The sequence below is a fragment of the Heptranchias perlo genome, chromosome 27 (genome assembly GCF_035084215.1).
Source record: "Heptranchias perlo isolate sHepPer1 chromosome 27, sHepPer1.hap1, whole genome shotgun sequence".
NCBI lineage: Eukaryota > Metazoa > Chordata > Chondrichthyes > Hexanchiformes > Hexanchidae > Heptranchias > Heptranchias perlo.
Genome location: NC_090351.1, coordinates 16,719,662 through 16,735,489, shown reverse-complemented (window position 1 = coordinate 16,735,489; position 15,828 = coordinate 16,719,662). Strand labels below are relative to the sequence as shown.

At 44.5% G+C, this 15,828-nt stretch overlaps 1 protein-coding gene across 3 annotated transcripts in view; it reads left to right on the top strand.

The window, feature by feature from the left end:
• LOC137344431 (neuron navigator 1-like) overlaps positions 1-15,828 on the top strand; it is a 420,186-nt gene that overhangs the window by 54,052 nt on the left and 350,306 nt on the right. For all 3 annotated transcript variants that reach the window (XM_068007396.1, XM_068007397.1, XM_068007398.1), the window contains one exon: positions 7,008-7,114. In XM_068007396.1, the coding sequence (XP_067863497.1) occupies positions 7,008-7,114 (107 nt within the window). The remainder of the gene's footprint in view (positions 1-7,007; positions 7,115-15,828) is intronic.

Genomic DNA, 15,828 nt, shown 5'->3' with positions numbered 1-15,828 from the left:
CCTTTGGTACAAGTGAAATTACGTATTCAATCTAAAGTAGGACTGCTTTAAGAGAGGAGGGAGAGTAAGTAAAGAATGAAATATCCCGCTGTAGTGTATATCCACATTTGGAACTCACATCTGTGTCATTGATGTAGATAGTTTGAAATTTAGTTCCAAAGTAACATTAGAGTATATTTGCAATTGAGTATAATATAATAGCCCCATTGTAGCGAGAATGGTAAAATTTGGCTTGAGCTGGCCTATGACACACCTTGCTGTTAACAAGGAAGAAGTATCCTGGTATCAGGAGAGAAAGATTTACTTTTGCACAAATAGCAACAGTGTTTTTGGACCTGTAGGATTCACTTAGATCATGCAGCAGTAGGGAGTTGACACAACCACAGGTACTTGGATTGCTGCAGCTTTTTGGCACTTTAAGTTCAAGTGCAGAACAGTAAAAGTGGTAATTATGCAAAAAGGCAGCATCAGGGCCCTATAAATAGATGTACGTTGAGAATGCACAACTTTCTAAATGAGCCCAGGAAAAAATTTTAAAATACAGGCAAAAAAGTAACAGTGCAGCTTTAAGGGAATCCACTAAGAAGGCCTCATCTGCGTCAGCTTGACGCATCCAGTTGGCAGACACATACCCAAACCCTGAAATTCAGCATGAGAGTTGATTGCCCTCACTTAAATATTTAACGCAAGGCCCGCACATGCTGGTTGCATGTATCTTGGAACTCTCCCAAATAGCTCGAATTTACAACCCCAGCTGGGGCTAATAAGTCTATGAGTTTTCTCCCAGCATGAGTTTTCTGAATTTTATCAGGTTAAAAAGGTAAACTGAAAGACCTTTTGTACTCGGAAATCCACCCCAAATTCCATTTTCTGGGCAGCCTTTGAAGGGGGTTATTATGACCTGCACATTTTATGGCATTATTAATGAGAAAACAATCATTTTTTTTAGTGGTTCAATATGACTTCTTAACTGGGCAGGCATGTACTAATAAAAAAAAATACGAGGCTTAGACAGCTTTCTGTTCCAGTGTTGGGCATGTTTGCAAAAAGTTGTTTCCAGTTGTAAGTGTTAAGATTTTAGTGTGAATCAATTTAGCAATATGTAAAAAACAAAACTCTGGGTTTTGATCCTATTTTTCTACTAATATTTTGAATTATAGTAGTTATTTTGAGCTATAAATTTTTATGAAAACCCTATTATCCCGGGTTTTGATGTAAACGTCGAATAGTGGGGCAAAAGTTGTGACAAGAACAAATTGCCAGTTTACTGCTGGAGGTGCGCCCATTGCAGTTTTTGGGCAAGCTTCGATTTAGGCAGCCAGCGTCCCTGCCTTTAATCCCTGTCCCTGGGTACCCTTACCAAACAAATATCTAGCAATCTCAGTCTTGAAAATTTTGGTTGACCCAGCATCCACAGCCTTTTGGGGGAAGAGAGTTCGAGATTTCCACCACCCTTCCTGTGAAAACGTGCTTCCTGGTTTCACTCCTAAATGGCCTGACTCTAATTTTAAGACAGTGTATCAAATACAGTAATACCTCTAAAAGGAATCTATTAACAGGAATACCTCTATCACATGGAAAAATAAGTCATTCTTATCAAATTAGTAGGTTGGACTGGAATACATGATGATTGCAAATGCTTGTCTAATAGAATATAATTACAAAAAATAAAGCAAGTTGCATAGAAATTGCAACACCGAAACAGGCCATTAAGTCCAATCAAAACATGTTGATGTTTATCTTCCATGTGAGCAGTAGTTCTAAGACCATGTGCCTGCCCTGTTGCCATATCCCTTTATCCTTATTTACTTCAGCTACCTATCTAACCTATTATTAAAAGTTGACATGGTCAACACTTTAATCACGAACTCAAGTAGCAGATTCTACAACTCCCTTGTGTCAAAAAGTTTATTCTGCTCTCTGTCCTAAATCTCTTACATTTAAGGTAAAAAAGGTAAAGGCCCATGGGATCCAAGGGAATGTGGCAAATTGGATCCAAAATTGGCTCAGTGGCAGGAAGCAAAGGGTAATGGTCGACGGGTGTTTTTGCGACTGGAAGGCTGTTTCCAGTGGGGTGCCGCAGGGCTCTGTACTAGGTCCTTTGCTTTTTGTGGTATACATTAACGATTTGGACTTGAACGTAAGGGGCATGATTAAGAAATTTGTGGTTGACACAAAGATAGGCTGTGTGGTTGATAGTGCAGAGGAAAGCTGTAGACTGCAGGAAGATATCAATGGACTGGTCAGATGGGCAGAAAAGTGAGAAATGGAGTTCAATCTGGAGAAGTGTGAAGTAATGTATTTGGGGAGAGCAAACAAGGCAAGGGAATACACAATAAATGGGAGGATACTGAGAGGTGTAGAGGAAGTGAGGGACCTTGGAATGCATATTCACAGATCCCTGAAGGTAGCAGGACAGGTAGATAAGGTGGTTAAGAAGGCATATGGAATGCTTTCCTTTATTAGCCGAGGCATGGAATATAAAAGCAGGGATGTTATGCTGGAGCTGTATAAAACACTAGTTAGGCTACAGCTTGAGTACTGCGCACAGTTCTGGTCACCACATTACAGGAAGGATGTAATTGCAGTAGAGAGGGTGCAGAGGAGATTTACGAGGATGTTGCCAGGACTGGAGAATTTTAGCTATGATGACAGATTGGATAGGCTGGGGTTGTTTTCCATGAAACAGAGGAGGCTGAGGGGTGGAAGGACCTATTTCCCTTAGCGGAGGGATCAATAACTAGGGGGCATAGATTTAAAGTGATTGGTAGAAGTATTACAGCGGAAATTAGGAAAAATTTTTTCACCCAGAGGGTGGTGGGGGTCTGGAACTCACTGCCTGAGAGGGTGGTAGAGGCAGAAACCCTCAACTCATTTAAAAAATACCTGGATTGCACCTGAAGAGCCGTGACCTGCAGGGCTATGGACCAAATGCGGGAAAGTGGGATTAGACTGGGTGGCTCGTTTCTCAGCCGGCGTGGACACGATGGGTCGAATGGCCTTCTTCTGTGCCGTAAATTTTCTATGATTCTAATCTTATATCTATGTCCCCTCATTCTATCCCCTCAACCACAGGAAACAATCTGAGTGCTAAATTGGGCCATGTAACATCCGTTGTTTCGGCGCTACATGACCTCTCCATCATCCAGGATGGCGTCTTGGCTGCGCACGAACGTTTCCAACGTGACGTGTGCTGGACGCCATCTTGGTATAGGAGTTAGTGCATGCGCAAATACTGAACGCCGGAAGCATGTAAAGTAAGGAGAAAATGGATACAATCAGTGTGCAATACTGATTTAAAGTGATAAGTCCCAAAATGGAGTCTAACGCTCAACTCAACGCAGTTTTAACCCCGACCATCTGAACATGTCTTAAAGGGCCTGGGGGACCCCCACCAACGCTATTTAAAGGGACCACGCAGGATTTACAGGTTAGCGGCTGGATTATTGCTTCTGGCTGCCGAGACATTTGTAACTGTTTTTGGAAGTCTCCTATACATGAATACTAGGACTAGGGGTACATAGCCTAACATTTAGAGTCAGGACGTGCAGGAGTGAAGTTAGGAAACGCTTCTACATGCAAAGGGTGGGAGAAGTTTGGAATGCTGTTCTGCAAACGGCAGTTGATACTAGCTCAGTTGTGAATTCTAAATCTGAGATTGATAGATTTTCTGTGAACCAAGGATATTAAGGGATATGGGGCTAAGGCAAGTATATGGATTTAGGTCACAGGTCCACCATGAACTCATTGAATGGCACAACAGGCTCAAGGGGCTAAATGCCATTGCCACTTGCTGCCTCCTGATATGCGTCACCTTCTCCTGCAAGAAAGCGGGATGTGTGTCTGGGTGATGTGCCTGTCATGGTTGAACAGCTGCCAGTGTATGTGGCCTGTGAGTTTTGGGTGGGCAGCTTGCAACAGTGGTAATGTGTACGGGTGAGAGGAAGCATTTGATTGGAAGAGTTGACTACTGATGGAAAGAGTTTGTTGGTATGTGGGTGATGGGGGGTGTAGAGCATGGAGCAGTGGATGCGGCTAGTGGTGTCATTTGATAGTTGAACTCACTGACCTTGACCACTCATGTCAAAGCATTGAACATCTTCGTGCACTGCATCCATGTTCATGATGCCATGAGCCTGGCATTGACTTCATCCCCTGCTGCCTCCCACTGCCTTTTGGGCATATGTCTCAAGGGCCTCTCCCCTCCCCCCCCCCCCCCCCCCCCCCCGCGGATATAAGATGTCCCTCCTTCTGTCCACTTCTTGCACCAAGGCCCCAAGTGCATCAGCAGAGAAACTTGGTGCACGTACTCGCACAGGCCTGGTACAAACTCAGATCGGCAGATTGGTGAGGTCTGGCATGCAGATTGGAGGATGTGGGATTTAGCAGTGCGCAACCTTTATTCAATGTTTTAACATAATCCATCAGTTTTAAACATAGGGACGGGAGCTGTATCTGTGTTTCGCATGTGCGATGTCTGATCTCCGATTAGACTCCGTGCAGACAGCAGACTGTTATTTTCAGCAAATAACAGGTACCAGCTATCTTTTAGGAGATTTTTAAAAGTCAGCCTGCCTTTAAGAGATTGGGGCTCCCCCTGCTGGTGAAAAGTGCACGTTGCACGGAATCCTCGTGTCAATGCTGATTCGGAATGCTGCTTGAATGTAAGTCCTCGGTCCTGATGAAAGTCTCGTCCAGTCTGCGCAGGGGTCATTGGGCGGGGGATAATAGCGGATTGTGCTACCCCTGCCCAATAATAGGCCCTATCCAATTTCCCCTCCCCCCTCTATTTCTATCTACCCTGTCCTGTAATTTCAGAATTTTAAACACCTGTATCAAATCACTCTGTGATCTCCTCTTTCCTAACAAAAAACAGTCACAATTTTTCAAGTGTATCTTCATATTTGTGTGTCCTCATAATAGGCAGCATCCTTGTGAATTAGCGCTGCACTTTATTACCTCAACATCGTTTAATGTGGAGCCCAAAATTGCACACAGTACTCCAACTGTGGTCATACTAAGGTTTTATATAGATTTACCATTACATCTTGATTTTTATACTTCTTGCAATAAAACCATTAGCTTTTTTTAAGGCCTTATTGACCTGAGGTGCTGCTTCCAATATCTTGTGAACCTGAAACCCCCCCTCCCCCCAAATTATTACTTTTTAAAAATCAAAATGTACCATTGTAATGACATTTAATTTCATCTGTGAGTTTTATGCTCATTCCACCCTCTTACGACTATCCCCTTACAGCTTACTTTGGTTAATAATTTTTTTAAAGCGTATTCATATGAAATAAAAATTACTACTCTAAAATGTTAACATTTTTATTAGTCTTAAAGGAGCTATATGTGTTAATTAAAAGTAAATTCTATTAAATTAGAATTTGTGTTAATATGGAACAGCTGCAAATCTGAACGAGCCATTGTTTTCAAAATAGGTCTTGTCAATTGCTGTGTTCATTTGAATTGGGTAAAAAGCCATATCAGTTTACATCAAAATTCTGCAGCCTTTACATCATCATGGTTCACCACGGGTTACTGAGTCTGTGTAGTTTTAATGTGTGTTGTACAGTCCCAGTCAAAATTTTATTTGTCCCAGGTTTGATGCCCATTATGTGCTGAGTCCACTGATATCAGTAGTAAGTGCAGGACAATTTGCCTTGGACAAAGCAACAGCAAAAATCAATGTACATTCCCACTCAGTGACTCCTGCTGGAATATGCACAAATATGAACATTGATTCTCAGGGTCAAATAGCTTGCTGGCACTCCAGCTTAAATTTCCCGATCAGTGTCATCTTAGTGCTGAGGGTAACCCATTTAAATTAAAATAACACCGATCATAAAATCTAAGCTTTCATGTCTTAGACTCAAGCAAAAAGAGCAGCTATTTTGAGAAAATGCCAGTCAGGTGTGCCAGTGGAACTGCACCCCAGCATGAATCAATGCCTTCTGTAGAGGGAGGGTAAAAACAAAAAACAATAATGAGCAGCAGGTCAGTGGGCCACATTAACCATATATTTCCCAAAAAATCTCCTAACTGTAGTTGCTAAGACCAAACCTATACTGCATTGCTAAATGGTCAGTGTTTAAAGAAAATAAGACGGAACTAGGAATAATAGCTTACTGTATGCTTTTTTAAACTGCAAAACCTTTCAAATCTCTGAACAAATAATAAAGAGGATTTGGATAAATACAGTGGTAGATTAGAGTAGAGTTGTTTGTTGCTGGTAGATTTAAAGAACAGTTGCTTTAAACTGAGTATGGTGAGCTATGATATTTTTCTAGATATTAATGTAACACAATGCACTTAAATGCTCCTGTTTTGCGGGTCGTAAATGTATAGTGTTTTAATATTATTCACCAGAAGTTCTAATTCTAGTGTTTTCCTAACTGGTAGCTTCATCTTAAAAGAGGTTCTTTTGCACCATTCTTCATGACCTTGGAAGTGTCAAAACTTTTCTTTGCTATAGAAAGAACACAATTTTATTCTTGGCCAATGATATTTTGAGAGCTATAGAAGTGATGTTATGACTTTGCACAACTGGCTCAGAGTTTGCTCCACTGGCCATGCACTTCCCACAATTTTCTGTCCATTAAATGCCCCTGAATTCCTGAAATTTGCTTCTGGTGGATAAAGCTCTACACCAGAACAGATTTGTTAACTTTTCACTTTAAAAAAAATTACTGTATCCTTTCGAGCAAGTAAACAGATATTGCATTGGATATTGTATTTTCCAAAATGGTGGACTGCAAAATATTGTGCTCAATATCACAATAATAAGTGCCTAGCAAAGAATTCTGGAGAAATAGAAATTGCGATTCAGTGATATTTTGAAAAAAGATGATGCAACACAACGATATTCAAAAAAGTTTTGCTGTACAATTTGTAAATTGTTCTTCAAACGGCGTATTCATTGAATTAGGTTTTCATCATAAAAAAACCTGATTTTTTTGCATCAGATGATTTGATCGTTGAATCATTCTGTTTTCATCTTTCAGAGGAGAAACGAAGAGAGACAGTAGCAGCATAGAATTAAAGGACCCTGCTGGCCTTCCTAATGCAGGGGACTGCAACTGGAAATCCAAAACATGTCTTGAAGATATAGGTATAGTGAATTTTGGTGTGATTTTTGCTTTCAGTAGATAATTTAAATTTTAAAAAAAAATATGTCCATTTTTTATTTATATTTCATTGTCTAGGCATCTTGATGATCTACAATCTGTAGATATATATTTCTGAGAAGGTCTTGGTTACTAAATCTCTACTGAGCTTGGTCCTGGCAAAAAGAAGTATAACTTTTTTCTCCATGTAACTTTTTTTTGTCATTCTTATCTATTAGATATTACAAGTTTCAGCAGCATAATAGTGCTCATACAGTAGAACAACTGTGATATTATTACCACAGACACATTAGGAAATATTTTGCAGTCGATTAACAGGAAATTTTGCATTTGATGTATTCTGATTTAACTTTTGACTGTTCAATCAAAGTTGATTTTAAGATAGCTCAGCATAATTGAGGGTAATCCACTCAAAATTCTAGTTTGAAGTAGTAAAAGCATGTTCAAAGAAATTACTATGAATTGGTTTGGACTCATGGCAATTAAGATTTGGAGAAATATACATTAGGGGGTAGAGTTTCCGCTTTGGGCGCAATCGGGAAATTGCTTTGATTAGGTTATAGTTCAAGTTTCCGATTTTTAAAAAAATCATTTGCGTAATCACAAACGTAATATCTTCCATGAACCAACGTAATAGAATGTAATTGTTTTTTTTTTCTTTCTATTAATAAGTATTGATATATGTAAGACTAGTAACCTGGGCAGTTTTATTACTACAGCTGAAAATGGGTATATCACAAAAACAAGAGTGTCCAGTCCTCCACCTGTGAGTAACCTGATTTAAAATAACTGAAAATGACATTTTAATAAAAACTATACTGAACCATTTACTACTTTCATTGGTGTACAGTAGCCAGTTTCTTAGCAAATTAAATATTTTTTGGTATGAAAAAACTTTAAAAATGCACCCACTAGTGCCTGTGCGCCTAAGAAAATGAACTCAATTTGAAGAGCCTCCCCTATCCAGCGCAATCGGTAGAATCCCACAATGTCGACCTGTGGGCGTGGCTAGTTTTGTGGGTGGGGCCTGATCCAGTGAATTGAATCTTAAACCAGCATAAAAGATTGTGGAAAACACCAGCGTAAGTGATTTTGGGCGTAACTCACTTACGTTTAAAATTCCCCAATCTTTAGCGCAGGTTCAGCTGATTCTGCCCGGATTGCGTGATATTACTGGCGGAAACAAGGGGAAACACTACCCCTAGCTGTCCGTAATGCACTATAAACCAATAGGATGGAAAATTTAAACACTGTTCTACAGACACACTCACACTCGGACACAAACTCTCAGAAACTTTGTACTGCACAGAAATCATTTGAATATTATAGAAAGAAATAATAAGATCACCTTCCTTTTCTTTGAATATTTCTACAAAAAAGACAAGAACTCCTGATGTATGCACATTAACACTTGCAGTCCCAGGACATGAGAAATTGTGTGCCTGTTCATTTCAAACTATGAACTTCAGAAGAGATTTCTACTGCTCCAGTGTGACATTTCCCATTTCCTACACCAACCTTCCTGTGACCTTTCAGAATCAGATTACCAAATAATATTCAAAGAGGGACAGCTTAGCGCTGTGGTCCCTTTTAAGTTAGAAACAGGATTGAGTCTGGACAAACTTAGGATCTTTTCATCCCATCATTCTGGGTTGCATTGAAAAGTTAAAGACTGAATTTAACCCTCCCCATGCAGGGGGAACGGTGCGAATGGGGGGTTAAGATGGTGGAAATGGGAGGTTCTTGCGTGTTCCCAGCATGTTGCCGCCCATCACCATTTTTACTTGCCTAAATTCAGACAAGGGAAGGTCGCCCACCACAGATGATCGGCTGCCTAATTTGAATGGCAGTGTCGCATCCCGATGACGTCGTCGGGACGTGCATGCTATTTTAACCACGGGCTCTAGTCTTCCTGAACTAAGGAGAAGACAAATGAAAACAACTTTACATTTCTATAGCATCCATTATGTATAACGCAATGACCTAGAGTGCTTTGGGGGGGAAGGTTGCATGGAGAAAGCATGTCAAAAAGAAGCATAAGCACAGTCAAAAGAGATGGATGTGGAGGTTCTTGAAGGGAGGGAGGGGACAAAGTGGAGATGCTGAGGGAGAGAGTTCCAGAGGAGGGACAAGGTGGCCGAAGAAACCACCACTGATGGTGAAGTGAAGGTGATGGGGAACAAGAAGTAGGCCAGCGATGGAGGACCAGAGGATGCATGTAGGGGCATTGGGCTGGAGGAGAAGCATAGGTAGGGAGGGAGAAGGCCATGGAGAGATCTGAAGGTGAAGGTTAGAATCTTAAAATTGATTTCTCTGGGACGGAGGAAATTAGTGGAGCTTATTGAGGGATGATGGAAATGCAGGCATTAATGCAGATGAAGTCATGGTGTGGCATTCTGGATGGTTTGTAATTTCAATGGTGAAGGAGGGATGGCCAGCCTGAGAGTGTTGGAAAACTACAACTGTGAGGTGATAAAAGTGTGGATTAGGGTCTCAGCAACGGTGAGGGAGAAGTTGGGGCAGAGGTGTACAATATTATAAAAGAAAGCGATCTTGACGAGATTGAATGCGGGGGAGAAAGGTGAGCTTGGGGGTTTAGTAATATGCCAAGGTTCTGCACCTCTGGCATAGATCTTTTCCCACATCTTTTCTAATGCTACTTTGTAACCGGCTGTTTGGAAATGTATGAGCTTGGCTTGGAGTGACTCCTCCTAAATTATAATCATTTTTGGCTTCAGTGCCTGATTGTAAAGCATTGCTTGGGCAGAGCACACTGAGCACAGTTGGGCAGGGAGGATTGCACACCAGTGATGGAACCCGTCCAATATTCCTTCCATTTAAAGTGATGGAAGGAAAATTGTGTGGGCTTTATTATGGATGTGTGATCCTACCCATCCTGATTTTCCCTCTGTGCTCCACCCAGCTGATGTTTTATGTCTGGATGGAAAGACCAAAAATACCCTTCTGCATATAGCTGTGTCCTGCCACTCCATGGTGCAGTGTACTGGACTCTAGGCTTGTTGTAGCAATGTAATGCTTCTAACTTAACTCAAATTAAAATTTACCAAATTTTATTCACTTACTCATGAGCACAGTCATCTGCTGGGTGTTCTCACCCATCTGCAGCTGTGCTGTGGATAGACTGCAACTTCATCTCCAACAAGAGAGAGTCTAACCACTTCCCCATGACATTCAACGGCATTACCAACGCCGAATCCCCCACCATCAACATCCCGGGGGTCACCATTGACCAGAAACTTAACTGGACCAGCTACATAAATACTGTGGCTACAAGAGCAGGTCAGAGGCTGGGTATTCTGCGGCGAGTGACTCACCTCCTGACTCCCCAAAGCCTTTCCACCATCTACAAGGCACAAATCAAGAGTGTGATGGAACACTCTCCACTTGCCTGGATGAGTGCAGCTCCAACAACACTCAAGAAGTTCGACAACATCCAGGACAAAGCAGCCCGCTTGATTGGCACCCCATCCACCAACCTAACCACCATTCACTCTCTTCACCACCGGCGCACCGTGGCTGCAGTGTGTACCATCTACAGGATGCACTGCAGCAACTCACCAAGGCTTCTTCGACAGCACCTTCCAAACCCACGACCTCTACCACCTAGAAGGACAAGGGCAGCAGGGACATGGGGACACCACCACCTGCACGTTCCCCTCCAAGTCACACACCATCCCAACTTGGAAATATATCGCAGTTCCTTCATCATCGCTGGATCAAAATCCTGGAACTCCCTTCCTAACAGCACTGTGGAAGATCCTTCACCACACGGACTGCAGCGGTTCAAGAAGGCGGCTCACCACCATCTTCTCAAGGGCAATTAGGGATGGGTAATAAATGCTGGCCTTGCCAACGACGCCCACATCCCACATCCCATAAACAAATTTAAAAAAACTTAGTAGAATTTGCTGGGTGCTGCTGTTGCATATCCATTTACCATCTCCAAAATAGGATTAAATTCTCTTTAAAATTGTGATCTACATTTGAAATCGCAGATAAGAATCTCCTGCTGAGTTTGTTGGTGGTACACAGTGAATATGAAAAGGTCAGGCTTGGTAGTCTGATCCTTGCTTTGTTAAAAACTATGCAATCTAAACGAGACGGGGTCTAAATTCAACATCATTGCGGTCATTTTCCAGGCGTGAAATGGGCACAACGATGAACAGTTAAGCAAGTCAGAGGCCTGACCCCAGTCTGCATGGGCGTTTGGGCCAGTGCTAAATTGGTTGGGCCTTTTTTAGACGACCCTGGTGACTGCCTGAATGAGTACAAAATGGTCCTGCGCCCATTTCCAACTCTGTGATATAATTAATTCTGTTTTTTTTAAGGAGATATGCAGCATAAAATATATTTCTTGTGTGGTCTCTGACTGTTTCTTGCTCAATTGTATCCTGCATATAGCTTGGAGCAATACTTTAATATACAGTGTCAAAAGGATAAACAGTGATGATTTCAAACAGCACAAATTTCTGTATTTATTATAAATTGTGTATAAAAATATTTTTCAGCATTATTGGAGCGCAGATTGAATCAAATTTTATGAAGTATGTTGTGTGTTCATTCATTAGGACAGCAAAAAAAATGTTTGAAAGAACCTCCCGTCTTGGCATTTATTCAACACATGCTCCTGACAAATGGAAATTATTGCCTTTATATACCAGATGTGTATAAATATATGAGTATATTAAGCAAATATATTATCAAAAGGATAGTTCGAAATAGTGGCCCCGATATTAGCAGGGAGGCAGGATGGTAGCGGGGGGGCGATTGGGCACGTGGGTAACCCGCCCAATAAAATCTGTCCATTCCCCACGCGATCGCGGATCAGTTGGAGCCACTTAACGTGGCTTCCGGGTTTGCCGTCCGAAAGCTGCGCAGCGGGTGGACTGCGCACCCGTGTCACAGTCTGTCAGTTGGAGGAGCTCTACTTAAAGGGGCAGACCTCCAAAGGCTGCTCCTGGACCAAATACTCACATGGCACAGTGGAGCAGCACAGGGGAAAGGCTGCTCCTAGGTTTAGCGATGCCTCACTCCAGCAGCAGCAACATCTCCTGTACCTGGACCCAGTGCAGGAAGCACTTCAATGACCTAACTCGGTCAGCCAAAGTGAGTACACTTACTCATTCTCCTACATTCCGTCTTCCACATCACCGCCCTCCACCCCACAACACATCCTGCACTGCCAACACTACTCTATCACATCACTCTTCACACCCACGCAAAGCTCATCCCCAACTCACCTGCACTTCCTCAGCACTTCTTCACCTCCTCATAACTCACCCCACCACTACCACTCAACCCAATCCTCATACAGTGTCATGGCTCTGTCTCATACTCATCCTCTGATGTATCTCTTTCACGGTCAGCTACACCCAAACCAATGCATTCATCGATTGGCCACGTCACCATCACTCACTCACACGTTTGTGCTTTCTCTCCTTATAGGAGAAGAGACCCAGAACACATGGGAGAGGGCGAGGACCCGGAAGGGGGCCGCAACAGATAGTCGTCCTCACAGACGTAGAGCAGGAGGCACTGGAGCTGAGCCGTACCTTCGAGTGCCTGTCTGTCGGGGATGCCGAGACTGGCACCCGACAAACGTCTGGTGACAGAACTTTTAACTTTCAGCACACACAATATGATTGATGTTAACATGCCTTGCCATCTTCAGCACCTCAGTATGCTCATCGCAACATGACACATCTGTGATCATGTTTAATATTGCCTTCTGTTCTCTAACAGGGCCTTCAGCGACCGCTGTGACGGCGGAGGGCGATTCCTCAGAGGACCTGCCGGCCTCTGAAGGTGAACCGTCACAACTGAACGAGCCATCCACCAGCACAGATACACACACCTCGGTGGGTCCCAGTCCGTAGTTGGTTGGGATCGCAAATCGTGAGTTACCACACACATGTGAGCATGTGCAGACACTGGTGGCAGGGGCAGCTGTGGAGAGTCCGCATCGGTGGGAGCACTCCTGTCCAGGCTCTGCTCAGCTGGACACAGATGCTGAACCCTGGGGTTCATCCTTTAAAAGACGAATGATCGAGAGGCAGCAGCACATTTGTGAGGTGCTGGAACAGGTGCCACACGCACTCTCCACGATCGCGCAGAGGATGGAGGAGTCAAACTCCTGCATGAGTGGAATGGTGGCACAGGTACGAGAGGGAATCTCTAAGATACTGTCACAGGGATGTGAGGGCATCTCTGAGATGGTGTCGCGGGTAAGTGCGGGAATATCTGTGATGGGGGGAAGGCTAGCCTCCATGGAGCTTCAAGCACGGCTCACAAATGAGTCCATTCAGGCCCCGACAAAGGCCGTTCGAACTCAGAGTGAACAACGTTCTGCCGCCTTAAACAGGCAGGCAGATACACTAACACTGGCCTTACAAGGCTTCACACATGATCTCCAAACTGTTGTCCAGCAGAGTGGTAGGAATGGTGTGGGCCTGGCCCAGGGGAGGGATGATGGCGAAGGGGGACGTGGAAGTGGGGACGCCACTCAAATTGCCCCACGTCTCACCCGTTGCCACCCCCTCAACCAGTACCCGCAATGCTGCCTCCTCTTCAGGTGGCCGAGTCTGCCCCTACACAGGTGCAGGTGGACCAGTCTTTGGAGGGGTTCTCACGGCACCAAAATCCAGAGGGCGTAGGCCCAAAGCATCTAATCGGTCAGGGCATGAACAAGAGCAACCTGCCACTACCTCTGCTGCAGCCACAGGGGATGCACCACGTAGAAGTAGTCGGAAGCGAAAGGCGAAGGATTTGTATGCACCAAGGGGGATGCACAAGGGTGTTTGACGGTTGGTCATGTTTTTTATTTATGTTTGCTTTTTGTTAAACTCAAATTAAATATTATTATTGTCATCACTACTGCCACGTCTTGGCCATGCTTGACTGGCTTCTGAAATAAGGCCCTTTCATGAGGTTCACCATAAATGCCCACACGATGCCACCCATTGTATCACTCTACAGTGGGCATATGTGTAGTTGCAGGACTGTCTTGTTCAGGGAGTGGAGGGGGGTACTGGTGTGGCCGCTGCTCTATCCAGGTGGTGAGGACTGGACTCTTCACACTGTCTGATGTTAGGAGAACCGTTCACATATTAGTGACTCCCTGGCCTCACGAGTAGCCAGGTGAACCGCTGTTCTGCTCATGAGTCGCTCCTGCTACTCCTCCTCAATGTGGTTGGCAGGTGTGGATGGGACCTCCTCTGGGCACAACACACAACTATAATGCGTCCCACTCTGTCTGGTGCGTATTGAAGCGCTCCTCCAGAACGATCAAGGTACCTGAATTGCATCATGGTAGCCCTATAGCATGCTCAAGTGTAGACCTGGTAGAGATGTGGCTGTCATTATATCGATGCTGTTATTCGGTGGTGCGGTTCCTCAGAGGTGTTATGAGCCATGAGTGCAGGGGGTATCCTTTGTCCCCGAGGAGCCAGCCCTTACTGGTGTTCGGTGCGTGGAAGAGGGGCGGGATGTTGGACTCCCAGAGGATGAAGGAATCGTGGCAACTGCCAGGGTATCTGGCGTACACGTGAACAAATCGCTTGCGGTGGTCACAAATGAGCTGAGGGTTGATGGAGTGATAGCCCTTCCTGTTCCTGATGAGTCCTGGCTCGTGTGGAGGTACTCGTTTTGCTATATGGGTGCAATCGTTTAGACCCTGCAACCATGGGAAGCCAGCCACAGTGTGGAATCCCACTGCCCTCTCCGTTTGGCTGAGGTCGTCTATGGGGAGTTGACGTAATTGGAGGCCCTGCGAAACAAGCCGTCAGTGACCTGCCTTATGCACTTGTGTGCAGACGACTGAGGGACCCCGGCGATGTCCCCGGTGGCACCCTGGAATGATCCGGAGGCGAAGAAGTTGAGGGCAGTGGTGACTTTGACAGCGACAGGTAAGGAGATGCTGCTTGGCCCAGCCAGGAGCAGCTCGGCATGAAAGAGGCTGCAGGTGTCTGCGACTACCTGGTGACTGAGTCTGAGCCTCTGTATGCACTGCTCCTCAGCGAGATCCAGGAAGCTGAGCCTTGGTCTGTGGACCCTGTTGTGAGGGTAGTGCATCGCTCTCTCTGTTGTTGCCCTCCGTGCTCTTGTGCAGGTGCTTGTGGTGCAGCACCGTGTTGTGGAGCTCCATGTGGCGGAGGTGGACGCAATGCCTGGCGAGGCTGGTGATGTTGCTCGTCCTCGGATGAAGTGGTGAATGCAGCCATGGCGCCCCCCCACCCCCCATCCTGACGGTATGAGTTAGAGGGGGTCTGCAAAGTAGTTAAATATGTTTGCACAGCAAAATTTTGGTGGAAAGTAAGAATTTTGAGTGAAAACACAAAGGTCTTGCAGCCAAAACTTTGTCTGAAGTGACAAAGTGCCCTGCTGCAATAAATGGTGTTTTCTCCCCACCTGTCAAATAAGCATTTGCATCTCCCACTGGCTGCTGGCTGAAACACGTCTGTTGCAACAGGGAGTGTTTCCCACAGCACGGGAAACATGCTGAGGATGCTTCAAAATCGCAGCCCTGCCAAAATTCTAGTCGACCAAGTAGTTCAAGTACCTCAAGTATCGGAGAAACTATGCAAATTATCGCCCTGCCGGCAACTCCCACATTTGGGCGGCGCCGCGCACCCGAAGGCGTCACTGGGGAACCTGGAAGTCAGCGGGTTGGAGCCGGGCT